This window comes from Acanthopagrus latus, chromosome 17 (genome assembly GCF_904848185.1).
Source record: "Acanthopagrus latus isolate v.2019 chromosome 17, fAcaLat1.1, whole genome shotgun sequence".
NCBI lineage: Eukaryota > Metazoa > Chordata > Actinopteri > Spariformes > Sparidae > Acanthopagrus > Acanthopagrus latus.
Window position 1 is genome coordinate 4,961,101 of NC_051055.1, and position 27,094 is coordinate 4,988,194.

The 27,094-nt window shown below is 39.8% G+C and overlaps 3 protein-coding genes across 6 annotated transcripts; 1 reads left to right on the plus strand and 2 right to left on the minus strand.

Annotated features, from left to right (window-relative positions):
* Window positions 1–3,138: 3,138 nt before the first annotated feature.
* Window positions 3,139–5,072, minus strand: LOC119006127 (pleckstrin homology domain-containing family F member 2-like). Its single transcript, XM_037074516.1, has 2 exons — window positions 4,383–5,072; window positions 3,139–4,051 (listed from the first exon to the last, which is right to left on the minus strand). Exons 1-2 carry the CDS (start codon window positions 4,627–4,629, stop codon window positions 3,447–3,449), a joined length of 852 nt encoding a protein of 283 aa, XP_036930411.1. The 5' UTR covers window positions 4,630–5,072; the 3' UTR covers window positions 3,139–3,446.
* Window positions 5,073–6,042: 970 nt separating this feature from the next.
* On the minus strand, window positions 6,043–10,812 carry pop4 (POP4 homolog, ribonuclease P/MRP subunit). The gene is made up of 7 exons (XM_037074522.1): window positions 10,602–10,812; window positions 10,338–10,393; window positions 9,339–9,568; window positions 9,115–9,192; window positions 8,927–8,988; window positions 8,010–8,111; window positions 6,043–6,913 (listed from the first exon to the last, which is right to left on the minus strand). The coding sequence occupies exons 1-7, from the start codon at window positions 10,606–10,608 to the stop codon at window positions 6,777–6,779; spliced, it is 672 nt and encodes a 223-aa protein (XP_036930417.1). The 5' UTR covers window positions 10,609–10,812; the 3' UTR covers window positions 6,043–6,776.
* Window positions 10,813–13,385: 2,573 nt separating this feature from the next.
* On the plus strand, window positions 13,386–20,424 carry fam210aa (family with sequence similarity 210 member Aa). 4 transcript variants are annotated; one of them, XM_037074520.1, is made up of 6 exons: window positions 13,411–13,556; window positions 16,300–16,329; window positions 17,721–18,181; window positions 18,354–18,465; window positions 19,231–19,562; window positions 19,655–20,424. In XM_037074520.1, exons 3-5 carry the CDS (start codon window positions 17,763–17,765, stop codon window positions 19,540–19,542), a joined length of 843 nt encoding a protein of 280 aa, XP_036930415.1. In that variant the 5' UTR covers window positions 13,411–13,556; window positions 16,300–16,329; window positions 17,721–17,762; the 3' UTR covers window positions 19,543–19,562; window positions 19,655–20,424. The 4 variants fall into 4 exon arrangements, with proteins under 4 accessions (XP_036930416.1, XP_036930414.1, XP_036930415.1 ...); XM_037074521.1 differs by having other exon boundaries at window positions 13,386–13,489; window positions 19,231–20,424; XM_037074519.1 differs by having other exon boundaries at window positions 13,393–13,519; window positions 19,231–20,424.
* The last annotated feature ends 6,670 nt before the right edge of the window (window positions 20,425–27,094 follow it).

A 27,094-nucleotide genomic window follows, 5' to 3' on the forward strand; every position in this document is an offset into this window, starting at 1 on the left:
AACAAGCCAGTGGCAGCAGCATTCTCAAAACATATTTTAGATTCAGTAATTAATGAGTCGTCACTAGTTCATGCCGCTCTGTCGCTGGGCCACAAGCCATTATAATGTTATGATGGTGTGTATCTGACAGCCTGATTAATCCAGGCCTGATATCAACATCTTCAGTCTTTCTGTTTTGGTTTCCATGAAACCCCTGAGAAATGCATCTGGCTCTTCAGCTGGTGAATGCTCCACCATGTTTAGCAGCAAGCACATAACTGTCCGTCTGCTGTTTGGTGCTGGGCAGATAGTGTACAGTCAGTTTACAGACGTTTCTTTAATGAAAACAGCTGCCTGTTTAAAACAGGTTGAGCCTCGTTAATGTGTTGAAAACCTTTTGACAGTTTATTACAAGTGGCATCTATTCAAATAATGAATGTATTTTGTAATGTAATTGCATAACTCAGTCAAAACAGGAAGTCATAGCTCGGGGTGTGCTGCTACTACAAGATCACCGTCTTTTACCACATTTACTTACCACATTTACTGTGTTGTAAATGTACTTTGAAGCTCAGCCTGATCCACCACCTATTTCTTACATTACATTTAGGAAACAACATTAAGGAAATATTAGTCTTTTCTTGTCTGTCTTTTGTTGGAGCAAGACTGGTGTCCATCCTCACTTTCCTAGAAAATGACTGTATCTAAAGAGGAAGTGTTGTACATAGAAAGCCAACCACAATGTTTTGGGTCATGTTTTTCAAAATCATTGAATCACGCAGTCTTCATTTCCTTCCCCTTTATCTGAAACTTGGTGTTTTAACTAAGTGAGCACTGGCTTTCCCCATGGTGTGCAGTTTCCTATAAATACTTTGTGTTTAGGTTTTAAACAGCTAGCTGTGCAAAAATATTCAGATGCGTTTACTAAATAAAAGTAACACTGCAGAGATTCATTTAACTGTCATTATGCAACTCAAGCCTGTAAAAGTGAACCTGGTCCTTAGACTATATTTGGTAGACTATATTTGGTAGCTGTATAGTTTTGGAGAAGAAATTAAAAGTAAGAATTTTAATATTTATAATATTAATGAGGTAATAAAACTTTTTTTTTTCCATAGGTTTCCCAAAACAAGCTGTTCTCGGAGGAAAGTAAGGTCCCTCAACTCTATCTGAAGCTAGAAAGGTGGCAGGGTCCGCCTCATATAAACAAAGCAAAACATTACAAACTGTGTTGTTGTCCTTTAAGGTCAGTTTGTTTGTTTAGTTTATACAGTCATGAAAACAAAGAGAGTTTGATTTTTTTTAGGCAGAAAAAAAAAATAATCAGCCAATCAACATCTTTCCCTTGTTAGTCACATTTCAGTCCCAAACACTCCTTTAAGCCTCCCATGTGTCCAACTGAATTTTGTAGAAATACATACAAAATTAGAATGACACTCTGTAGAGTGCATTCCAAGGCCAGACAGCCCCCATACTTAAGTCAAGCCTAAACCAGTATCAGAAAAATATATGTAAATCTGCTAGACCCAGAATTCATTTGGGATCCGCATTAAATTGCACTCACTCATTGATACCAGACATATAATAAATACCCCTGACTTTCTTTCTTTCATCAACAAGGATGCATCATTCCCTGAGAAATTCACGAAAATGTAAAAAAAAATTTTTTTTTTTTTTAAAAAGTTAGAAAATGTGCCTTGATCTGTTCCTTCTCTGGATCCGGATCAAAGGTTAATGAAGTCTGTTCTGGGCCAACCCATCCCGCAACCAAGTCTGGTGGAAAATCTTTTCAGTAGTTTTTTTTTGTGTAATCCTGCTGTGGATCGTAAGACAGTAGAGTAAAGAGCTGAAAACAGCTGATACAAACTATTAGCCTACATGCTACTGGTGTAGAGAGTCATGAGTTCTCCTAATTCATCATGCTTGTTGGAAACATTCCTTCCTGTCAGGCAAATACACTTTTTTCAATTCAAATAACTAGACTTGTTATAGACACCTTTTTTTAACGTGATTAAGCCAGTCACTCTCTATGACCGTCAATCATTGAGACAAAACTCTCACCCTCTGTTTAGTTCACTTCCACCTGCTCTGAGACGTTATTTTCTATAAAACAGTGCAACATTTCCTTGTTCCGCGTAGCTGCCTTGCCTGGAGGCACATACTGAAGTCAAGCAGGCGTGATGCTACAGTCAAACCACTGGCTCATTATCACTTCCAGTTAAACAATATGTTTTTATAAATAGAGTAGCCACAAAAGTGCCGCCCATGTGGAACGATGACTTTTGCTCTGGGAAGGACGCTGAAGCGTGAGCCGTGTCTGAAGGGCAGGTTGAAGATTTGTACTTTCTAACAGTTTAGTGACAGTTTTACTTCAGGAAAGTACCAGTCTGTTATGAGGATCAGATTCCAGTGGAGTGTTGTTCCAGTAAAAAAACATCACATCATTCTAGTACAAAACACCAATCACCCGTCTCTGTTAGTGACGTAATGAGTGCTAACACACACTGACCAGCTCGCCCTCCACCAGAATCCACAGCCATGAAGAGAGGAGGACTTACACAGCTCTCATTCCATGCAGCTCATTTAAACTCTATGAGTGATGTAGGAAGCTTGAAGCTGATAACTGTTTTGTTGTCTCTGTTTCAGGTAATTGGAAATGCAGGTCAGGACTGTCCGAGAATATGGACAAGACCACAAGTTCATAACTGCAATGGCTAAAATCCATGTTTGGGATTTTTTTGCAAAGTTTAAAAGTTTGCTTAAAATTCAGCTGACATTTAATGGAAACGTGGCTAGTGTTGATCACTGTTGTAGACTGCTTTCTGGAGTTCCAAGATACCAACTTTTCTTTTATCATTTCAGTGGATCTATATCCTCCACAACACTTGGACCAAGTAGGGGTGAATGTGTCCAGTGTTTGTGTTGAAAGTCAAAAGTCGCCTGCAGCCTCACACACTGTAGCTGACCTGTGGGATAGCAGGTAGTCCAGGTCTCATCAACCTGCATGTTCAGTTGCTAATTGTTGAGTGGGGCAGGTTGTATGGGGATCAATGCACAGGAAAAGTAAAATAAATAAATAAATGAATAAATAAATAAATAAAACAGTGTGTCTTATTTGGCACAGGACTCAGCAATGCAGTGATCACAGAGACACCTTTCAACTATTTTGTAAGTGCTTTATTTCTCATAGAGACAATTCTAAGGCAGATGCTTAATGCTCCTATGCACACCAACAATGATACATACGCATAAATAAATAAGAATAAATAAATATCTGGTGAGGCTGACTGAGGCCTACTCAAAAATCCTCTGTAAACAAATCCACTTCTTCAGAGCTCTCCATGTGACGACTTCACAGCAGTGGTGTTCCCACAGACAGCAGGGTGCAAATGTCTGGTTACAGCTGAGTGACTGGGTTTAGTTCACTTCTACCACACAAAGCTGTATCACTATTATTGTGTCCATATTCAAAGTTCAACAAAGTTTTTTTTTTTTCTAAATAACAGTGCTTGTTTGAGGTAGACATGGATGGCCAAGGGGTCCATCCACCTGCTGGGGTCGTGGTCCTCCATCTGCTCTTCTGTCTCCTCCTCTTCAGTGGACTCGTCCACCTCATATTCGTCGGAGCCCATCTTCCTGGTGCTGTCTCCCCTCACACAACACGTCTCTTCTACCTCCGTCCTCGAAAGACTGGAGTGACACGTGGTGCAGACCCTCAGCCATTTAGTTGGATGAATGTGTCGAATTATCGCTCGCTTCTTGGAGCACGCGCTGCAGACCACGAAGCCGCATTTCCGGCAGTGGTGTCGACGCTGGGTCACGGTGAACTTGTCTGAGCAGCGCATGCAGATGGCGGATGCCCGGTCTGGGATCCAGGTAACGGCGAAGGTAGACCTGGGCCTGCGACCACTGCTTTGCAGAAGTCTGGACTGGCAGTCCTCCACATGCTCGATCCAGGCTCGCTTCTCCTCGTATGAAGATGCTGCCACATAGAAGGACTTGCGCGGTGTGCGGATCAACCATTGGTTCTTCATACTTGCACTGTCCTCCAAGTCCTCCAGCTGGATGTCTTCTGAAATAATCAAAAAAAATGGTATGTTAATACAAGGCAACAAAGGTAACGACATTATGGAAACACGCACATCCAACATAGGATATGACAGTTTGTCACTGTAACCACAGTGCTTGAGCCAAGCTGCTTGCAGGGTGAACCTGTTGCCTTTTGACTGTTTTTCTGTCAGACCGTTCTTATGGGTTACTCTTATTCTCGCTCTTTACACTTAAATTGTAAAAGCATTTAAAAGAATAAGAATTATGAAACACAAAACAACTGAGCAAATTCCGCCAGGAAAGCATTTGTCTGGCTGGATCAAGTGCTCTGGGGAAACAGATGACTTGCTCACCTAGAGGGATGATCTGTTGTTTTTTGTGCCACCATCCATTTAGAACGATGCTGCCATACACCAGCACATCGTTGAAGAGGAAGAAGACTTTAGGTTGGAGCCCCTTTCGGCTCTGCTTCATCAGCCGGCCCTCTCCAATCAAAACCCGACCCGGCTGGAACAGGGGCTTTCCAGATGGCCCAAATGAGTTCTCAACAGTGTGGATCCGCGCCCAGTTCTCCTGAGAAAATGCCAGCTCGTCCACCATGGTGTCCTCAAATCTTAATCACAAGGCAAAAAGTTTTCGGTGCAGCAGTGGCTTTGTCGATAGTTCTAAGCTTCTGTTGTTATGAGAGGTATTCATGTGTTCGTCTCGTTTTTGTGATGAGAAAGGCAGCAGAGCAGAAGCTCTTAAAGCCTTTGGTACTTCGTCATGCAGTGGGGTTTTCCAAAGACAGTTCTGCTTTCAGACGAAAAAGGGGCGGGAGCAACATTCAAATGCAGAGGAGTTGACACAAGAAATTCTTAAAGAGGAAATTCACACATCATCAACGTTCTTGGGACAGATTTTCCTCGTGCAGGTACGCACGAACACTTCACTTCTAATGTGCTGCAACACACTGAAAATAACATCTAGTGACTGAGTGTATCAATCATTGGAAATATTCTGACATGGATAGATCTGTGTAAATTACTTCTTTACAATATGTAGTTTACTGCAGAACACTCAACTTGTATAGTTGTTTAGCTTATGTGCTATATTACAGATCTATTACACATATTTTTCCTCATGTGTGTTTATAAAACTTGTTTTTATTAGTTACCTATATTTGTTCAGCTTCGTTGTCATTGCTTTTCTAACTGATTAATTCCTCATCTGGACATGCTGCTGCATTGCTTAACTGATAGCTGCGTGAATCAACCACAAACATGCTTTTATTTACAAAAATGAATGAAGTCAACAAGGGTAAAACATTAAATTATCTTGTCTTTGCACAATTCAATAGACAGAATGAAAAATGACTGGCAGATTATTACATCCTGTTTTATTTCTGTTTAACTCTCCTGATGCTGCATCTGCGTTTTTCCTGCTGTACAATGTATATAGCAAAATGCCTGATGTGAAAAAGTCCATAATCTTGTTCAGTGGATTAGTTGCATTGCATTGAACACAGTGATATGTAAGTACAGTACAGTCCTGTAGTAAATGTGCTCAGTGACATTCCATCACTGGTATGATACTAGGAAATCGACCACAAGTATTCACTCACTCTGTACATTTGCATACATTGTTTTTGCATACATTGTTGAGCCCCATGCTGTCTGACAGCACACATTTTATCCATCTGGTTGCTAACATTTTGTTGATCAATTAGTGAAATGACTCCCACTGACTAAAACGATTCTGTAAAATCTGGTGATATTTCTTCACTCCTCTATGAGTAAACTGAAAAAGACGTAGCATTGAGAGCAGTTTACTGAGAGTTTGCTGATCCTCAGGAATGGGTACTGACTGAACTTTAGGAGCTGATGCTATCAAAACGACACACTTCGTGATTTTCCCTGAGAAGTACAGTGTTAGACAGAACATAATGTAACATATGAAATGGTTCTTTAATTCAGTAAAATAAACAAATTAATCATTAAAGTAGCCATTCAAAAGCCTAAACAGTTAAAAATCTTTTTTTTAAAAAAAGCTTGATTTTAATCTGGAAACACTACAAATATGACAAGGAACTCAATAGCAACTTTTTCTATGGAAACATTAGTGTCCATTTGCAAAAAGTGCGTTCAATACCCAGCTCTTTACCCTCAAAATGGGACAAGTGATAAATATTCAGCATTCTGACAGAGGGCACATACTGACTGAGGACAGGATGTGAGCAGGAACAGCATTTTCATAACAGTCTTCATGTGTTGGTGGTGAACCTCTGGACTCTCTACAGATGAACACTCTACACATTAACAAGAGACAAAGGGGCACTCAAGCAATTTAGTATTACAACTTCAAGTCTTACATTCTAAAAAGAATGACCATGAGAAAGCAGCAGAGGCAAAGATAACCCTAACAGAGTTTATTCATTTCAAGCAGAGACACAAAATACATTATACAACCATTTACACTGGCTGTTTAGTACTCCCTGTGACATTCTGATCCCGGGCAAGAAGAGTTGGTGGAGTCCAATTTCAAAGTAAAGTGAGACCTGTGAAAGTGGTCCACATGCAATGAGGAAAAAAAATTCAAGCTGAATTAAACAGTTTAAAATGATGGTCTCCACGGTAAATGGCCACAGAGCATCGGCTCCACACTGCTACAACACTGTTGTTGCATTTCCTGCTGACTGCCCATAGAGGGCAGAGAGCATGTGATAGTTCATTGAGGCACACTCGACCCTCAAGCGACAGTCAAGTCAGTTACAAGTCGATGGTTCCTCTCACTTTAAACTTCTTGGCGGAGCGTTCACTGGCTCGCTGCTCAAACTTGCTTCCATAGATGTGGGAAACAAAGCCGTTGATCTCCACTGCAAACACACTGTTCCGCTTTGGGATCACTGTCACACAACGAGTTGTGAGACAGTGGGTGGGGTGAGAAAAAAAAATAGGAACAAATGTGTTAATCTGTGAGAAGTAAAAATGTAATTACACTGCTATCAAACTGGTGCTTAGACAGACAGTGTCAAAGACTGGAAGGTTTCACTGTAACTTGGTTGAAATAGCCCAGTACAGTTCTGGGAACCACACCAATCTTTGAGCTCATGTTTTATTTGCTCTGGCAGATGTGACTGGTACCCCTCCCAATCCAAAATAATCTCCATCCATCTTGTTTTGTGTCAGGCAAATAACATCTGTTTATCTGATGGGCAGATTTGTTGGTGAAAAACAGAGGTTGGGCATCTGACGAAAAGATAATGTTTTCACTAGTAACTTTATTTCAACTAAACAGAGAAGGTGATTGCTGGAACAGCACAAAGTCTGTGAGTTTATTTTTTTTCTGTCGAGTTTGAATAGAGTGTGTTTTAAAATGATATGTGAGGTAAAATTGCTGGGTTTGTCAAAGTAGTCTGGTGTCTTTGAGGAGAGCAAGTCAATGTTTCTGGTAAACAAAAAGCATCTTCCTCTTCATAAAGAAACTATCTCTGTACAGATCCTTTATAAAATGTTACCAGCCACTTTTATCAGACATACTTTGGCATTTTGGTCTTCACTTGTGGATAAGACCCTTTGGAAATATTTGTTCAGTTATCATTATATCCTGGTAAAAGTATGTAAAATAATCAAACTGATAAATCAATGCAGAGAATGGACCTTTGTCACCACAGATATTTTGGCTGGTTATAGCAGGAGAGTCGCAGTACCCTGGGTCAAGCTTATCTGAGTGGAATGCAGTTGGTTTAATGTTATCAGCTACACCTGAACTTTTCCAGACTGTTGTGTCCTACTGTTACGAATCTCTTAACAAATGAAAAACAAAATTCAGGTTGAATAATATTAAACCGATACTGTTGGTCTGTAATAACAACTCAGTCAGAATCCTTTGTTTGAAGACTTTTGAATAGCAGTGAGCCACTTACATTAAACCATGCTGCTCAAGGTTAAGTACAGGTGGAAGGTAAGTTTCAGTGAGTGAGATACATCCAGCAGTCTCACCTTTTAGTTTGTCTTCTTTGGTGATGATCTTGAAGACATGTTTGAACTCTTGGACTAGAATCCCTGTAATCCCTACATATGATGGGCATTTAGACCGGACCACTACGGAAGAGAAGAAGAGAAAACAAAGTATCAGTACAACACTACAGTAGCCTGCATCTGTGCCCATAGAAATGCATCCTGTTGATGGTCTTTGAGCAGTCAGTAGTTGTGTTATTCTACTCATGTCAAAAGCATATGGTCATAAAAAATTATAATTATTGTTGCAAGCTTAAAATCATAGCTCAAAATTGTTAGTATTAATATGACATTAATAAAAGTTATTATACTGAGTACTGTTGGTCACCTGACCAGCAATATGACCTCGTAGTCCACACAGTAATAGCTGATGAGGCAAGAGTTGGTCTATTAACACACATATTAATTTAAGGGAAATATTTCATTATAATTTTAGTAAAATATTAGCGAAGTCAGAGTGTGTTAAGTGACTGTGTTTCTGTACATCTCACAGTTCAAACGACCTTATAGTCAAACATTTGTCCACTTATCTACAGACACAGAAGTACAGTGATGACCCTAAAAGAACATAGAGATTCGGGGACTTGGATCAGGAAGATGTAAATGGCACTGTGAGAGTGCTGTTTTCGTTCTCACACAATATAAACATAATCTTTTCTACACCTGATTGGACAAATACAAAACTCATATTAACTGACCCCATGTTGGAGCTATAATAGCATGTATTTGTCAATAGCGTAACTAAAACGATCAATGCCTTTTATCTTGAGTCAGATAAAACATCTCTTCGTCAGGATTTGATCAGATTTGCAGACTCTCCAGGAGGTGAAGTTGCAACAGCTAGTGTTACTGATTCAAGTCATTATCATGTTAATTTTTAGAGAAAACAAACAATCTACCTGTGATGATGGCACCATGGAAGTCTGCTTTCAGAAGCTTCTGCTGGATGAACTGCGGATTGCTGTAAAGACACAACATGACATATGAGACTTAATATACAGTAAAGGTAAAGAGGACAAGAGGGCTTCAGTGAGCAACTGATGAGGAATGTCAGGGTTCAGATCTGTAGAGCTACAAACTGATGTACCTTGTTGATTTCAATCCACTGCAGAGGTCAGTAATGTATTGTCTCCAGAGTTCATGCAGAGGCAAGAACAGCTCGTATCTACAATGATAATGATTGAAACAGTGAAAAGGCAGGGACAACAAAACAATTGTTTTGTGTTGTGATTACAATCATTCTGACAAGAACATTTTGCTGCAGTCATGTACATTCTAGTTGTGTCATCGGGGTGCAGATTCCTGACCAACCTCTGATGTTCAGGCTTAATATGGAAGATCTTCATTGCTCTCTTCTGCCGAGCGTTCAGTCCTTTGGCTCTCTTTGTGTTCCTCCTTGACTTGTCCTTCTTAGGCCTGGAGTAGCCAAGGATCACAGCCTTGTGACTCAACATGCTCTGCACTTTATGCTGTGATTGCTGCTGGGTGCTGTTCTTCAGGAACGCCTTGGTAAAAGCCTGTGCTTTAGAGTTGGTCTGAGGCTGGAAATGAGGAAATGACACCCAGTTAAACTAACTATTGAAGACATCACTACAATAACTAAGGAAAAACATGAAATAACTGCCAAGGTATTGGCAAAAAACACCAATCTGCTACAGCCTTCCATAATATATACCTGCTAATTACTTATAGATTGACTCATTATGAATCAATCTGGTGACTGTTTTGTCTATAAACAATCCTTAGAAAATAGTGAAAATGTGTATTATGAGTAAAATGTCTTGGAGTTGACCAACAATCCAAAACCCAAAGCCAAAAGATATTTATTTCTGCTGCAAAAATGAACGAAATTCACCAATTATAAAACTAATGTAGATTAAATATGCTATTGATGAACTGATTCATCAACTAATAGTCTAGAATGTGACTTTATTTTCTGCGGGAAATCTTGGGATGAACTGTAACAACACTGGAAACTGTATTGAGTGATAACTTGAGGGCTTCTCACACTGCATATACTTTAAGTTAAAACCCTGAAACCTTTTCAAACACACACTGTTAACACAGTTTTGGATTAAGCACACAAGTGACTTTTAGTTAATACCAACATTTTAGAATGCTGTGTTACTACTCTGCTTCACACTGGCACCTCTTAGCATCAGGCTAAAACTAAAGTCTGATTAGACCACTTCGGTATGTGCCAGTCTGTGGCTAACAGCACCTTTAGCCCTGGGGTTAAGCAGTTTGAAAAGCACTTGGGATGAACATTTAACAGTGACAGTACAGAGATAAACAAACGTATCTGTTTACCTCAACACCAAGAAAATCCACCAGATCACGAGGAATTGCCGCCTGAACAAGTGCTTCTGTTGAAGGGAAAAACAGAACCGGAATTACTCAAAATGTGGCTCCAAATATACACGTTTTAGAAGCGGTTAGCAGACTGTAGGGACAGACTGGGACACACGTCGTTGAATTTTAAACGAGCTTTAACAGAAGTTACAGCAGACCTATGTCGAGCTTTAGCATCAGCCATTACGTCCTTTTCACCAGAACTTCGAAAATTAAACTCACCTTCCATTTTCAAGCTCTACGGACCTCCAGAAGAAATCGTGACTGAATTCATTAAACCAGTTCAACACATTTGTTTTGAATGTGAGCACGAGCAGGATACAGTCAGCGCCCTCGTCTTCTTCTTCCGTCCTCTGTCAGTTGGCAAACAGCGTTGACATGAATTAGCGCCACCTTCTGGCCCTGCTGAAAATCTAAATACACTGCTGCCCAGTCATTCAGCTGCAGTAATCCTGTCAGTTCGAGTCTGGTGCCATCTTTTTCTGGCTTGTTTCTGAGAATCTGTCAAGAGACAGAAGTAAAACGGTGAAACAAAGCTGAAGGGTAAGCATTGCCCCCAGGTTATTCTCTTGATAAACATCACTACAATCATAAATCTTTGAAACTTTGCAAAATATTTATTTAAATTCTGGATTTGCATCATCTTTTTACAAACATTCATAAAATGCAGACTGAAATACACGCTGTATAAAGTTCATGCAGATGTTGGACATTTGCATTCCTTCCTTCAGACACATCCAAACTGCTATCCATAAAAATATTTCTTCGACAAATAAAATGTATTTTGCCTGTAGATATAAATAACAAGGCACACTTTGTCTTTTCAAGAAGAAAATAAATCTAAATTCAGACAACGTAAAGTGGCCCTTTCACAGTTTAATTTATAAATCAGTACACTAGCTGTATGGCAGATTTCCCCCTGCAGACAGAATGTACAGTATTTACTGAGCCTTTGATTCTCCATCTTGTTGATGGGTGGTGATTCAGCATGTAGCCTCCAGCCTCACAAGGTACCAGATACACCAACCTGTTCACCTGCTCTAATCATATCAAGTTACTTAACAAAAAATTTTTAAAAAAGATATTTGCAGCAATATGATACAACACTTTTACCAAGCTGAATACCAAAAACTGCTCCCTGGTAAAGACTGGACTCATTCTTGGCTGCATCACTCTTGCTGTTGGCTTTTTTTAACTGATATGTTTGTCAATGCTGGTGAGGGGATGTACAGCACAATTCTGGTTGTTCATAGCAATAAAACTGTCATGTTTGACAAATTTCAGGATGTGTAACACGGTTGCCTTGCTGCTGTACCTTGCCTTGTCAAATGTTAATTAATTAAACACAAGACTCTTGTTTTAAGTAATGTGAACACAGCTTTGTACTTTGGAACACCATGGTGCCTGATGTAATGACAGCAGCTCTGCCCCGGAGGAGGGCGGCAGCAGCAGCAAGGGAAGACAAGACGTCTGCTTCCCTTATTCATGTGCAGTTATTTACTGCTGTTATTCTAGCCTGAGCCACCTCTAGTCTCCTGCTGTACAGAGAAGAAAAGACACTAATACACCAACAATGGTCCATCACGTGCAAGAAGGAAAACTTAAACATCCCCCTCAATGGCAAACACATTGGAGTCAGCAATCTGTGGCTCTGGAGCTTCACAAGGCTTTTTGGTTCTTGTCGTGTATTTGACAAAATATTACATGTAAATGAATAATATTTTTGTTTTGTTTTTTAATCACTACTGTAGGCCTAGGGTGACTAATGCATTGTTTGAATGACACAGAATACTGTTCTGTTTACTGAGTTGTGATTTTGTCAGTGAATTGAATGAACTGAGCAGATACTGTCATGTCTCACACCGAAAAAATGTATTTTACTGTTTTTAAAACTAGCCTGCCTCAATATGTTTTATTCATTATCAAAGTAGGCTACTTTTTATTCTATTAATTTTACCAAACCTGGGAAGAACTCAGGAAGGCCTGCATACTTCTATACTGCTATTCTAATCTAAGCTTTGTGATTTGTTGGTTATAACATCCCCAATAAAAAACACAAAAATGGAAATTGACAACTATGATTGCTCATTTAGGCTTACTGATAATCTTGAAAGACTAATTAAAGGCTAAAATATTCACGGAGGGGGGCAAAAATGGCTCTGGGTTGTTCATGTTATATGTGATTTTTCCTGAGAAATTAACAAAAAAAAAAGTAAATGTTAAAAAAAAACTGAGAACAACTTTCCTGGATCTGTCCTATTTATCTGGATCCACACAAAAAGTTAATGGGACCTATTGCTGAGACCAATCCTCCATCCAAGTTTTGTGAAAATCTGTTAAGTAGTGTTTGTGTAATCCTGCTGACAAACTTAATCAACCAACCAACAAACAGATGCAGGTGATATAACCTTGGTAGAGGTAATTATTTACTCTTCTTAGGAGATTTGACTCAATTTTAGAGTAAACAACAACTGCCTGCTGCAGCTGCAAACAACACTGACCTAGCCAACTCTTTTACATAGGAGACAGTCTGCTATCAACAATATGGACATATCGCCCTCTGCTGGTAGAATTTCTGTACTGCATGTGAAGGGGGCATGGTTAGACGTTACCCTTGTGCATGATTGTGTGATGATGGTGTTGTAGCACATATAGATTGTTTTGGCCTCGTTTATGTTTTTCGAAAAAAATATTCAAACAACTGATAATATTAGTTGTATTAATACAAGCCAGAGTGTTGGCATAGTGAAGTTTCTCGTCTTTTATGTCTTTGAGTGAAACTTACAATTATATTAAATCTTTATAAGAGACATACTGAAAAGTGCATGTCTGTCGCCTGCAGACACTTACTTCCAGTGTAGAGATACACGTGAAGGTCAGTGGCGTAGTACTGGACTGAGTGAAAAACAAACCTGTCCCATTCCAATAAGTTCACTTTGCGCTAGGCAGATTGGGCAATGTATTTCTTGCTCGTCTCGTCGCGTTTGACAGCTGGGTAAATGCGAACTACATTTCCCATCGCTCTCTGCGCGCTTGGGTTACATGCTGCTCTCCACGCACTTGGTGCTGCCGCAACGACAAATGTGGTCCTTGAACGACACATAGCCCAGGTACCTTCGTATGGCCCTCAGGATTAAGGGGTAAAGTTCTGTCTTGACCATAAACATAGCTTCCAACGTAAGTGTTGTCTGCTTTCTGTCCTCTGCTTTGGTATGTTTTACTTCCGTAATGACATCTTAATTCCCTGTCTGTGAGGGTTACCAGTGCATATAGCTAGCTTGCTAGCTAGCAGCTAACTAGCTTACGTCAGGCGTCAGAAACCAAAGTTGGCAGTAGTTCAGAGACTGGCCTTCATAAGACCGTCTGTCACTCAAGCTAACAGTCTACTTTAATTGATACAAGCCTGTTTACTTCACCTACCACTGGACATTGTCCCGGCCTAACTTCGGAAACGAAAAGCTGCTTCCTCGTTGTCCTCAAGACGTAATCGACTAATGTTATCTACCCTGAAATAGGGCATGTGTAAAGGTAGTTTTTATATAGCCTTAAATATCCGGCGACAACTTATCAAATGAGCCAGGACAGATTCCTACAGTCTGTTTAAGTATGTTTATTTCGTTGTTAAATGTGCCGACCTCCTCTCTCTGTGGGTCTATGTCACCCAGCTCTTGTAGCAGTTTGGCTAGCTGCTCGCTGCATCGTTGACAAGAGAGTTGTGACACCCCGTCACGTACTTCATGATGAGCTCAATGGTTCCATCAGCGCTGTTGCCCGATGACATGGGCACAGTTTCAAAGTATTATACAGTACAAGTATAATACTATTTATTTGCATATTTTACGTTTGATTGATTATTAATCATCATCTGATGGAATCATAATAACTTTAGCTTGCTGACTCCCCTCCCAGATAAGTTTCCAAAGTCACATTGATCATTGTGTCACTGTTGTGTTTATTTTCGTCTGTTCTTATGAATCTTAGCACTGTGCACCAGTAAGGTAACTGCATTTACACGTTACTTTATGAGTAATGTCCATTTTTCTGCTCCTTTACACTCTATTACATTTCAGAGGCCACATAGGCTACTGTACCTTTTATCACACGGCTAATACATTTACAGAAATTATTATGAAATAAACCATAGTACTTTGACCTCTAGTACTGTTTGTATATTTTGATGCCAGCACTCAGGACTTTTACTTGCAACAGTATTTCTACACTGTAGAATTGTTAGTCTTCTTGTCTGATCTGATTCCTCCTGTGTTGAAATACAGAATGTATACATATATGATTTTGTGGTCAAAAGTTCAGTCAATGGTGGAAGACAAACAAAGACAGCAACTGCATATTAAAAACAAACATTGTATTATATAATAAACCACGTTTGGCATACAAGGATTACGAGGAGAAAAAGGAGATCTGGGGCCTATTAGGGCTGGGTATTGTTAAGAAACTCACGATTAGATTCCATTTCGATTCTTTAGGTCGCAATTCGATTCAGTACTGACTTAAATGCTTCAATATCGATTCAGTAATAAGTAGTAATAAACAAATAAGTCATTAGTACCTCTTGATAATTTTTTAATTACAAAAAGTAATATGAAATTATAAATATTTCCTCTAGGAAGTTCTGGTTCTTAAACCTCTGGTTGAAATGTAAACAAAGGTACGCCATGTGTTTAGTTATGAAATAATGCAACCATAGTTAAGCTGAGAAAGTGACGTTTCTGGGGCTGCATGGTACATTTTTGTCTGATATAAACATAGACATCACCGCAGTCCCTTCGCCCTCTGGCAAGACACGAGGGGGTAAAACGTTGACAATGTACCTCCCGGTGCAGCGGCCAGGGCGAGGCCGACTGCGCTTGCAATGCATTGATGACTCGATATTTTTACCCACCCCTAGGGCCTATTAAACAAACTCTGAGCTTAAGGTTAATAAACAAAGATAAACATTGCATGCCAGCCATACACCAAAAACTACAATTAATTTCCGTTAAATTTAGCCCAGCTGACATTGAATGATGGTTAAGTTGGCTCATGTAATGTTGTTGATATTAACAAACTAGCTAACTGCAATTATTGTGTAATTAGCTTACGACAAACCTTAAAGTGAAACTCTCGCCAAAATGCAACCTAGGCTTTTTTTGTGAATGTATATGAGTCAAACCTTTGTGTAAAAGCATAACTACGAGGAAAGAGGCACTTTTAAAATTTATCGTATTTCCGTGTTGGGTTGAACTCATTTTAAATGGGAGTGCTTAAGGGAAAATTAGCGATAGCATCAAAACTGTTGTTTTTAAAACACTAAGAAGGCTCGACACAACACGAAACTTTGCTCTTGGTATCACCAGGGTCTCGACACATGAACACGAGCACTGAGAATATTGTTTTTGTACACAGTTTGCTAAAAGAAGTCGTCGTAGTTATGCTTTTACATGAAGGTTTGATGAATGTACATTGACAAAAAAGCTTAAGTTACATTTTGGTGAGAGTTTCACTTTAATTAAAGCTGGCTATGTAAAATACCATCATTGCATATATTCATGGACAGGTCAGTTAATGCATTAAAGTTTAAAAGGACAAAACTTGTAGTCATTTCAGCGGCCAGTGTGCTTGGAAAACACTGAACATGAATGCAGTTCACTGCGGGAACTATCAGCTGCCCCATGACATGCTTCAGTCCTGCACTCTCTGATACCCACAAAACCCTATGGGAGTGTCACAACTCTCATATTCAACAGCACTGGCTGGTAGTAGGTTTGCCAGAAGTTTGGTAACATAAGCCAAGCCTAGATTTGAGTAATATCCTTTTGAATAATAACTTGTGTAAGCTACGTTTTTATAGCATAATTTGAGTTAACGTTATGTCTTTGAGACGAACCTTCTTCCACTCATCCACCTGTTTGTTTTGCTTCAGGTGCTGATGATTGTGCGGTCATAACACAAGGTATGTTCGGACCTTTTTAATCTGTCATATAACTTGTGTGTTCAGTCGATACAAAGCAAGTTAATGTTATAGTTAATGAAGGAATTGGGTCATGGTTGGTTTTCCCAGTGAACAGTTAAAGATAAGATGGCTTGGTAGTTGTTACTGCGATGTATCTTCTATAATGCAGAAACTTTTCTCCATGAAAGTAACACATGTATGTAGCAAGTCTTTTTTAACATACTTTTATAAAAGAGAATCAGGGCAGAACTGTATGTTTAATCAGAACAAAGAATGATAATTGGCTGTGGTGGGGAGAAAAAAATGTTGTGTTGGGGAAGGTCCAGTTTCCTTTGGTCAGCAGTCTAGATTTAGGAGTAACCAGAGGTCATGCTTCACACAGCAGAGTAATAGGGTTGGGTGTCTGTGGAATTGACATATGACTATGTCTACAGTGAAACATCGTGATGGACAATGACATCATTTATCAGCCCAACCCTACAAAGTAATGTCACTATTGGCATAAGGGGGCATGATTGAAACACGTTCAGTAAACTTTACACAAATCTTAAGTCAACAGTAGGGAATACAGCTGCATACAGCATAGATAACACTACTTAAGATTCCTGGTTACTATTGGTTAATGTCTGAATTTGAACTTGAACTTGGTGTCCATGCATGTGGCTCATGAGGTTGTAATGCATTCCTGGTGTTACCCAGTGATCACTGGAATGTAGACTAACAGAATAGATGCCGAGTGTTGTATTTGACTTTTAAAGACTGAGAGTATCTGATATACAGTTCAGTTTTTATAAGAAGAGATATTTATCTATTGCAATCTACAAGTTGATGGAAGACCGATCAGTTAGAATTTCATCAAAACTATTTATATAATGGATCTACTTCTTTTCAATTAAATTGTACATTTGGTCGCTTGTGATAGAATGTTATGTGAAATTTTGGTCCAAACATGATGAAAACTTAAACTACTCCTGTTAAGAATTTAGCCTTTATTTTTCCTGTATCATGTTAGATGCAAACTCATCAAAACCTATTTTAAGTTCATTTTGAAAGTGGTGGGACAAATTAGACTGGGCAGCTAAAGTATAGGTAATTGAACCAGTAATATATAGGAAACTTGTAGTCAGTAAAACAAGTCTATCAACAGAAATCCTTCAGCAGCTATGACATTTAACATGTTTTAGGCACAAGTGGAAAGAAGAAGAAAGTTTTCTAAAGTCAATATTGATAATATGATAGGTCTATTATGATTTAATTACATTTACATTACCTTTGAATTTATGATATTCTACAATTATTGGCACATTGCACTAAACAATAATGCAAGCTTCAAAAGACTTCCCTACCTATATAAGGAGTGTATTCAGTGTCTTTTGTTTGTCCTACACTAGTCTGTGGTTAAACGTCACAGCAGCAGAGAGGAGAGGAAGAGGATGATCATGCAGCGCGTCCTAACTCAAGGGATACTGCGGCGGGTGGCAGCGGTGCACCCATTGCTGGTGGGCGTCACTGTCCCCGAGCCACCAACAGCATATTGTTGCTGTGCCCTCCGCCTGTCACTGTCACCACCGACAGGCCAGCGCTGGCTGTCCACCTCCACCTTCAGCAAGGCAGCACATGAGCAAAAACAACAGCCGACACAGGAGGAACCAAAATCCAGCTCCCCGTCTGAAACACAGGAAAAAGTGGAAGCTGGACTTGATGCTGCAGAGGTGGACCCCCTGCAGGACAAGTCCATTGGTCTGGTCCAGAGGTTTAAGAGAACGTTCAAACAGTACGGGAAGGTGATGATCCCTGTACATCTCGTGACGTCCTCTTTCTGGTTTGGAACCTTCTACTACGCTGCTATGAAGTGAGTTTTCATTTTGTGTTTAGGATTTTTTTTATTTGTCCCCCCATGCTATGTAGTCTCTTCTCTGGTAATCTTACTTCTATTGATTCTTAAAGTTAACAAAAATTACATTATTAACAGTCATGTCTCTCCATTAAATTCTTCCCCATCTTCATGATTTTCTCTCCCTCAGAGGTGTGAATGTAGTGCCATTCTTGGAGATGATTGGTCTACCAGAGTCACTAGTTGGCCTTCTGAGAGATTCGTCGAGTGGCTACGCTCTGACTGCATACGCCATGTACAAGGTAGTTTCAAGGTTTTTATTGAAGAAAACATTGAACATTACTGCTCATTGATCAGCATCACAATACATGGTTACTAAAATATTCAATTTTACACTTAGAGTGTGTGACATTTACTTAGTCAGTGTACATTTGTAAAGCAGATACAGCATTTCTAACAAGTGATTCATGAGTAATGATCGAGTCCGGAGAAAATGAAATGATGATTAAAATGAAGATATTCTTAGTATTTGAGATGCACCTATCTCAAATACTAAGAATATCATGGAAAAGTCATTTTTTTCTGTAATCTGATTAAAAAAGTGAAACTTCTATATATGCTTCCATAACAGCGGTGCCACAGGCTGATCGGCTCCATGCTGCGCTGCATTGATGCAGTAGTTTGTGCAAAAGGAGCCTGAACAAGTATTTATTGCAAAAAATGAACTTACTTTTCAGAAGGTCGACGTGTCTGTATTATAAATCCCTTTGTTGATTGGACTTATGTAATATTCTAGATTTTGAGATACTGGAGTTTTTAGGCTGTAATCATCAAAATTAAAACCAAGCAAATGCTTGACGTATTTCACTTTTGACGTGTTATGAATCTAGAATAATTGAGCTTCATGTTTTTAGATTAAATTATGGATTTCTTTTTTTACTTTTCCATGATATTCTAATTCTTTGAGATTAAGCTGGAATATCAATATATTGCCCAACGCTAAATGGATTTGAGTATTAATTTTCCTCTCCTGACCAGTTGGAATATTTGTCTTTGTCACCCTACAGATTGCAACCCCTGCTAGATATACAATGACTCTTGGTGGTACGTCAGTATCGGTTCAGTATCTCCGCAAGCATGGCTATTTGTCCACACCACCACCGGTTAAAGAATACTTTCAGGACAAAATGGAGGAGACAAAGGAGAAACTGACGGAGAAGATGGAGGAGACAAAGGAGAGATTTTCGGAGAAAATGGAGGAAACAAAAGAACTTTTCTCTGAGAAAATGGAAGAGACCAAGGACAAGTTTTCAGAAAAATTGCAGGAAACCAAAGACAGAGTTTCCGAGGGAAAAGCTTTTTTCAGGAAAGAAAAATGAGAATCTTGTTCACAGACTGGGCCTCTGAATACGTGATCCTAGTTTGTTCTCTGTAAGTAATCAATGAGATAGGAGCAAGAAACTGTGACACTTCAGACTGTTTGGAAAGAAGAAAAAGATGTACTATCTTTGTCCTAAAGTTTCACCTCACAAGTCCCAGATATCAACTGTTGTCGATTTAGTAGTTAAAATTCAGTCCCTAATCGTCCAAACTCTGCTACGATGCACTGCAAGTTTAGACTGTACGGCAGCTTAGCAGACTCCTGGCAAATGCTACATCCTGGCTCAGTCATCTCAGACTGGATTTAACCAGGCATAAATTACTTTAACTAATGGTTGACTGAAGAGAAGCTTTGTTCTCATTTCACAACATGGAAAAAAAATACAAATCAATCTGTCTGCATAAAAACTCATCCAGAGAGGAAGAGAGCAGTGGCTGTGCTTGTGCTTGATAGAAAATAAAACTTGAAGCTCTTGGGTTACGTGTGTACAAGTCAATCACAGCCTTTCTGAAGGCTCGGAATCACCTTGTGTCTTTTCTAATGTATGTGAATGAAAATCATTATTTCTAATGAAATTTTATCCAGTAGCCCAAGATAATATATTGTACCACTTTATGCACTGACTGAAAGTTGTTTGAAATGACCAAGGGAGATGATTGTATGAAAGCTGTTCGTACAACGGTCCAAGTCTTATCATTTACATGTGATGAGCTGTAAGTCATACATGTAAACATGCAGAGGCTTCAGAGCATATTGACCGTAGACACAGTGTGTAATGCATAGTGTGCCATCTGAAATGTTTTGGGTACAAAGTTCTTGACAGATTTAAACATGTTTCGTTGAAACCACAACTGAATAAATTAAAAATGCTAATTACCAACATTTGTATGCTGCATTTAAAGGGTGTGTGAGATTTACAGTACAATGCTAGTCAGATTGTGTGATCTGCATAAGTGGGGTGTAGGAGTTATAAACCTGAAGGAAATGATCAGCAGACACTGCAGCTCAGCTATACAGTATCAACATTTTGGCTTTCAGTTCACCTTTCAGCTCAGAGTTTTCATTTGTCAATCCAGTTATTTTTTGGTTAGTTCTACCCACTGCTGTCAGTATAATTTACAGCTTTAGCGGTTTTTAGTACCCAAAAAACCAAAACCATTTTGATGAACCCACTCTACACCAGGGGCAAAATGTCTAACACTGTTCAAGTGTAGAAATCTGTGTACACACAAAACAGGAAAAATGCATACACAGTCTTCATCAGATTTATAAAAACGCCTGTACTTTTCCTCACACATTTCAATCATCAGAAATGTAACGTGCTCGAGCTGTGGGGCTTTGGTGATTCAAATAATACACCTGGCATTTAAAGGGTTAAATTCCTGAAAAGTATTGAATGTTTGGTGGTTTTGAGTAGGTCTGAAGTTGTTTGAGTGGTTTATGAAAAAAAAAAAACTGAAAAAAATATTGATGTATGGTGATTTAACGGCATTTGTTTTGTGCGTGTACATTTTTGCCACAAAGGTGGTTAGAGGGTAGTCAATTTGAGAATGGCACAAGTAGGGTTAATATAATACAAATATTTAACTTTATATATAATGTACACTTAACATATACTATAATTTCAGTTTTTGAATGAATTATGGGATTATGAATTATTTCCATGATATTACATTTTTTTGAGATACACCTGTATATCATGACAGTCTTGAGTTTCAATGATTTCTACAGTATGGAACACATACTGCTGTGTCACACAACAACAGCAAAACATTCATGAAGTTTGGTTCAGTAATGAATTTATTGAAAATGTGACTCAGTCTGCTGGATCAAAAATATACACTAACTTTCACAGTCAATTTAGGTGACTAGGAAGTCGATAAAAAGTTGTGTGAATCCTTGTTGCATGGCCTCTTAACTTCTTCTGAGTGATTCTGACTGATAACAGCTGCTGACTGTTAATAGTAAAATAAAAGTGCACAGTATCACCTGCTTCTGAGAGAAAACTGGTCAGGATGGTCAAGTGTCAGCCAAAAACCGCCACAAACAAAGTCTGCAATGAATTAGAAGCTGCTGGAAGACAGGTGTCAGTGTCCACAGTCAAGTGTGTTTTACAGCAACATGAGCTGAGAGGCTGCCGTGGAAGAAAGAAGCCCTGGCTCCAGACAGTAGGTATGGAGCCAGGTCACCTTAAAGCTGGACTGAAGTTTGCTGCTGATCACATGGACAAAGAAAAAAACCTTCTGGAGGGAAGTCTCTGTGGTCACATGAAACAAAACTGTAATTCTTGGGCCACAATGAAAAGCAATATGCTTGGAGGAGAGAAGGTGAGGCCTTTAACCCCAAGAACACCAGACCTACTGTCGAACATGGTGCTGGTAGTATTACCAAGAATCAAACTTCGCAGATTCTGTCGACCTATCATGAATTCATTATAGGACCAAAATTCATGAATGTTTTTGTGACATCACAGAAACACGAGAGCTGTGGACTGACATGACATGACATTGGATTACATTCATATATTCTTTTACTCCCTGAGCCTTAATTTGAATCAATGTTTGTATAAAACTTCCCAGCACAGAGATGAAGGCACAGCTACACACTGGGAGACAACAGGCAGGGTCCAGCTCAGTGGGTTATGGTCAAGGTCCACACCACTTAGTGAAGAGTCTGTACAGTGTGACACTTTGTTTTCCCGGCTGTCGAGTGTCCAGAAACGCTAAACAGATTTAAACATCACGCTGTCAGAGCCCGGACGCGCTCTGGCCTGCCTCCTTCATTATGAATTCTATCTATATGGAAATGCAGCACTGCCCGGTGCTGATGGGAAGCGTGTGCGGGTTACGATGACCGCTGCTGTCCAAACTAATGAACAAGTGTTTATGCAGTCCACGGGAGCACCTGTCCGTTCTCCCACTGGGAGTGTGACACAGGAGACAGAGCGGCGCTGCAGCTCCCGAAATCATCTAAGTGTAAAGACAATCTGTGTTCCTCAGGTGTGAGTCGGTCGCTAAACACGACTCAGGTGTCAAGATGCCTCTGGGAAGCCTGAGGTGAAGCACAGGTCAGGAGGATGAAATAAGAAAAAAAACTGTCCAAGCTGTCTGAAGTCTGTGATTTTCTGTACTTTAAGTCTTTTCTCACAAAAGGTCAGTGAATACAGTTTGGATGTAGCTGACAGACTGCATGTGCATGAGGGAGTTTGAGTGGGGTAAGTCAAACGTTATAAATCTCAAGGTTGCTGTAAGAATCTTCAATATTTAGGAATTTCTTTTACGGAACACTTTTTTTTTCATTGTGCAAAACATGACATGGATGTAACTAAGTAATCTTTGTTTAAAGTGTAACACCAACAACTTCACACATTAAAGTGTCCTGGGGAAAATGACTACATGGGTGAAGAAGTAGTGTAAAGCCTTCTGTGGCAACAGAGGAAGATTCTAATTTGAAAAATTACTTCCAGTGATATCACGCAGTTGCTAAGTTGCACTGAGGGTAACGTAGGTGCCAGGTTTCAGAGGCAGTCTAGCCTCGAGTCTCGATCGATCATTATGAACAGTTAAAAAACAACTGATCAAAGTCGACACCGCAGAACCAGGGACATCACCTTTTCATTCCGACCTTTTCCATTTTGGCGTCTACATTACCCACAAGGCAACTTAGCCGTAACATCATTGGAGGCGGTTTATCAGATGTGCAGCTTTTTCTGGAGCCACAAATAGCTTTACGTTACGATCCAACATGGTGACAGGTATGAAGAGTAATGATTCCATCACACTGAAATAGCACGTCTTCTCGCAATTGGTATTTTTTCTCATGTAGTCATAGCAAGTAAAAGTATTAAATTGTGACGGTTACATAACAAGTTAAAACCCTCTGAAATGTAACAACAAAATCACAACCAAAATGACAAAAAAGATAAATAAATCCATATGGAATTCACATTGTGATAGTAAGAGGATATAGAGAAAAGACACTTACTCAGTGGTATCTAGGCTGGCAGTGGACTGATCGCTGGTCACATCACACACGATTATCCAGAGTAAAGGGGGAATTATGTCCTGAAAGCAATGCTCCTTACCATTTTAAATGTCAGTCATAAAAATTCATCTGTGAACTTGGGGAGGATTAATTTGACCAAAAAAAAGCTTTTTTTCTTAGCTTTTTTTAATGGGGTTTTCACTAACAAATACAATAAAGTCAAAACAATAAACTGTTTATGGCGGAGAGTGGAGGATGAATCGAGAAGCGACGGCCTGAGGAAAGCGACCGTGGATACTTGTGCATCTTTTGCCAGCTGACGGCAGGATGAACAAACTGTTGTCTGAGGACCTTTAATGAATTCATTATAAACCAAACTTCATGAATGTTTTTTTTTTTTGTTTTTTTTATTGTGACAAATTAGTTTGTGCTCCACTCATTCCATCACAGAAACCTGAGAGTGAGAGCTGTAATCACTGTTCTCTCTGAGTGAAGCCCCTTAAGTTTTTCATTTTGACCAACTGCTTGCGTTAAATGCTAAATTAGAAGAGCAAATAAAGTGAGTGATTTAATTCTGGCAGCAGGTTGTTGGTACGGTGTCTTTATGCACTGCATCTATTTGCTGTTAATTCTCAATAGAGAGATAGGTCTATGTTTCCCACAATGCTCTTTATCCTTTAATTGTTTTGCAATGACTCAATGGCTTAACTCATTTGTGTGGGGAGGCCCTTAAGTCACTGCTTCACAGTGACTTATTTTGAGGAACCTGATCATTTTCAACTTCATCTAATAGTATGTCATGTATATTTGATTTGTTGATAGCCTTGATCAGAGCTGGTCGTCCTGGTCATGGGGGCCCTTCCACTGTTGCATTCCCACAGTTGTCTACAGGGGAGCATCTGGTCCCATCTCATCCTGTCTTCTTACTATTTACTATTGTCTTAGAGCTCAGGATGTGTAAGAAACACACGGACGCTGCACTAGTTCCCTCAACCCTTCAGCACTGACAACATTGTTTGTGTAGATGGAGTTTACTAAAAAGAAAGTTTTTGAGCAACTCACGTTAGCATTCAGTGTTTCCCATACATTGACGAGACTGTGGCAGCCGCCATAGTCTCATTATGGAATGTGAAAAAAATAGTTCTGCCTTTCCAACGCATACCAACATTTCAGTCAGTCTCTTTTGTTTGCATTACTTTTAATGACTTCAGTACTGTTAATTCAGGGCTGTTTTGGAACCTGGAGCAGTGCGCTTCACACCCTTGGAGGCGAGTGTATCGTTGTATGGAATATGGTTGCATTCCATTTTGTTCTCAAATTGAGCTGTGTTTGATACTATTGTTAGATCTCCTCATTTCCTCTTCACCCCCCATTATATATACTGTGAAATACTGTATATTTCCTGTTTCCTTATTGTTCAAGTTCACCATGTTCTAACTGGGATACATTTGGGAGATATGTATGTTTGTTTGTTTTTTTTCTTTTTTCAGTTTTGTCACAACCCGTCCTCGTTTAGCTGCTATTTTGAGCCATTCACATTCAAGTGGCACTATCTTCATAATATCTATTATGACATCTTTATTATTTGCTGCTACTTATTTGAAAATGTGTTCCCACACACTTATGAACTACAAAACCATGAAAAGTTAAGAACTCAACTAATATAGTGGACTTCCAAGTGTGTCTCTCCTTCCTCCACAAATGGAAGTTTTCAAACGTTCTGTGTATCAGTCCATCTGCCCCTTAAGGCGGTCAACATTCCCCCCTCGTCACTCTCTGCAGTGCACACTGCATCCTCCACTCCACCAGGCATGTCCATTGTGTAGGGTGCAGCCTCCCTGGAGCATCACGGCTCCTCTCACCTTCAGGGTCTGTAACTCTGTGAGTTTGTGTGAGGTTTCGGTCTGTTTTTGTTGGAGGCTGGTGATTTCTTCCTTCAACTCTCTTCTTCAGTTCCTGGTTAATTTGTGTCCTAATTCTTTTTTAGAGCTCTTTTATATCACTACCCATAATAGTAGGTCTGGCTCACAGTGTCTCTGTGTGGTCCATTGTCCTTGTTCCGTCCTCCTCCTGTTCTTTAATTCCGTCTTGCTTTTGTTTTTTTTTCCGGACTTTTCAGACTCACACTTTACTCTGATTGGAGAGTTGCATTAGGTTTCTCCTGCTGTTTTTAGACATTTTTTATCACAAACGTTACATATTATATCTTTAATCAGCTCACATACTCTGTGACTTGGTGAGGTGTCTGCAGCAATTTCAGTTTAAGCAGTATCCCCTCAGTTAAAGCTCACTGTGTTAGTATCTGTCTCAAACATTTCCAAGCGCATGAACGTTTAGCCCTCGTTACTTGATGAAATATAGAAGTGTACTAGAAAGCAGTTTCCTCCTCCTCCACTCCTGTCTGATGCTAAAAACCCTGCGAGGGGTTCAGACTCTGAAAGTGCATCACGTCTCGTTTCTGAACGAACTGCAGCTGATGTATGAATGTTTCCTCTGCGCGGCCTTTACCGGTCCGCCAGCTCCGGAGATGTGTGTGAGCTGAGTGTGAGCAGAGTGAGTCAGGAGGCAGTGTGAACAGTGTCAGGACGACGGTGCCTCCTCGCAGCGTTTTGTAGCAGGAGGGTCACAGAGAGGACAGGAGGCAGCCCCCCCCCCCCCCGCACTTGTAAGTGAGGCTAAGTGCCTTGAACGTTAACTTCGTTCCACTTCTGGGAAATGTTATGACAAGTCACCAGATGGGGCCTGTCTATAAATAAACCGCCGAAAAATAAGGCAACTTATGTTTTATGCATCTCAACACGTCGCGGGGCTGAGTCAGTCGTTCGCTCCTGGCTGAAGAGAATCTTTGCCAACAACTCTTCAACAGAAAACATCTACGGAAGAAGAGGAGGCTGTGAGCCTGACCTCAGTCTGACCTGTACTGTGCCGCTTTCAAACGAGAACGTTTCAGGAGATCTGGATAACAGGCGTTAAAACCTCACGTGAAGCTCACCAAAGACTCCGACACAGAAAAGAATGGAAGTAGGGAAGTATTTTTTGCAGAGATAGCCTTTTATATGTGGTCTGCATGAACCCACAGGACAAGTGGTCAGCTTGTCTTAAATGTACCACAAGTATCAGCAATCCAAGTGAAAGTATGAGACCGAGTCAACATACTTATGTTTTGCAATTGTTTCAAATGTAGTAATATTTTTTCCATAACAGACTTTCATTTCAGCTGAACAACCTGAGTGAAACGTTGAATGTTTGAAAACTGTCCATGACTCTCTGGTATCTTAGTATTTGGTATGTTACTTTAATGACCGCATGTACATAAGCTGGCGTGGACTCCACAAGTTTGTGTTAAACCTGACGGCTCCTTAAGACTTCCTTCAATCTTAAACTTGGACTCATCAGTGAAAAGGACTTGTTTCTGGTCATCCACTGTGAAACTGTGGGGTTTCTTAGTCCACCTCAAGTGTTTGGCCTTAATATTCCCGTCCTGAGAAGCAGTTTAGAAGCCTCTGAGACCACGACAAGTGGGATCTCTCTCTATCTCAGAGAGAACTAAGCTTCATGTACTTTAC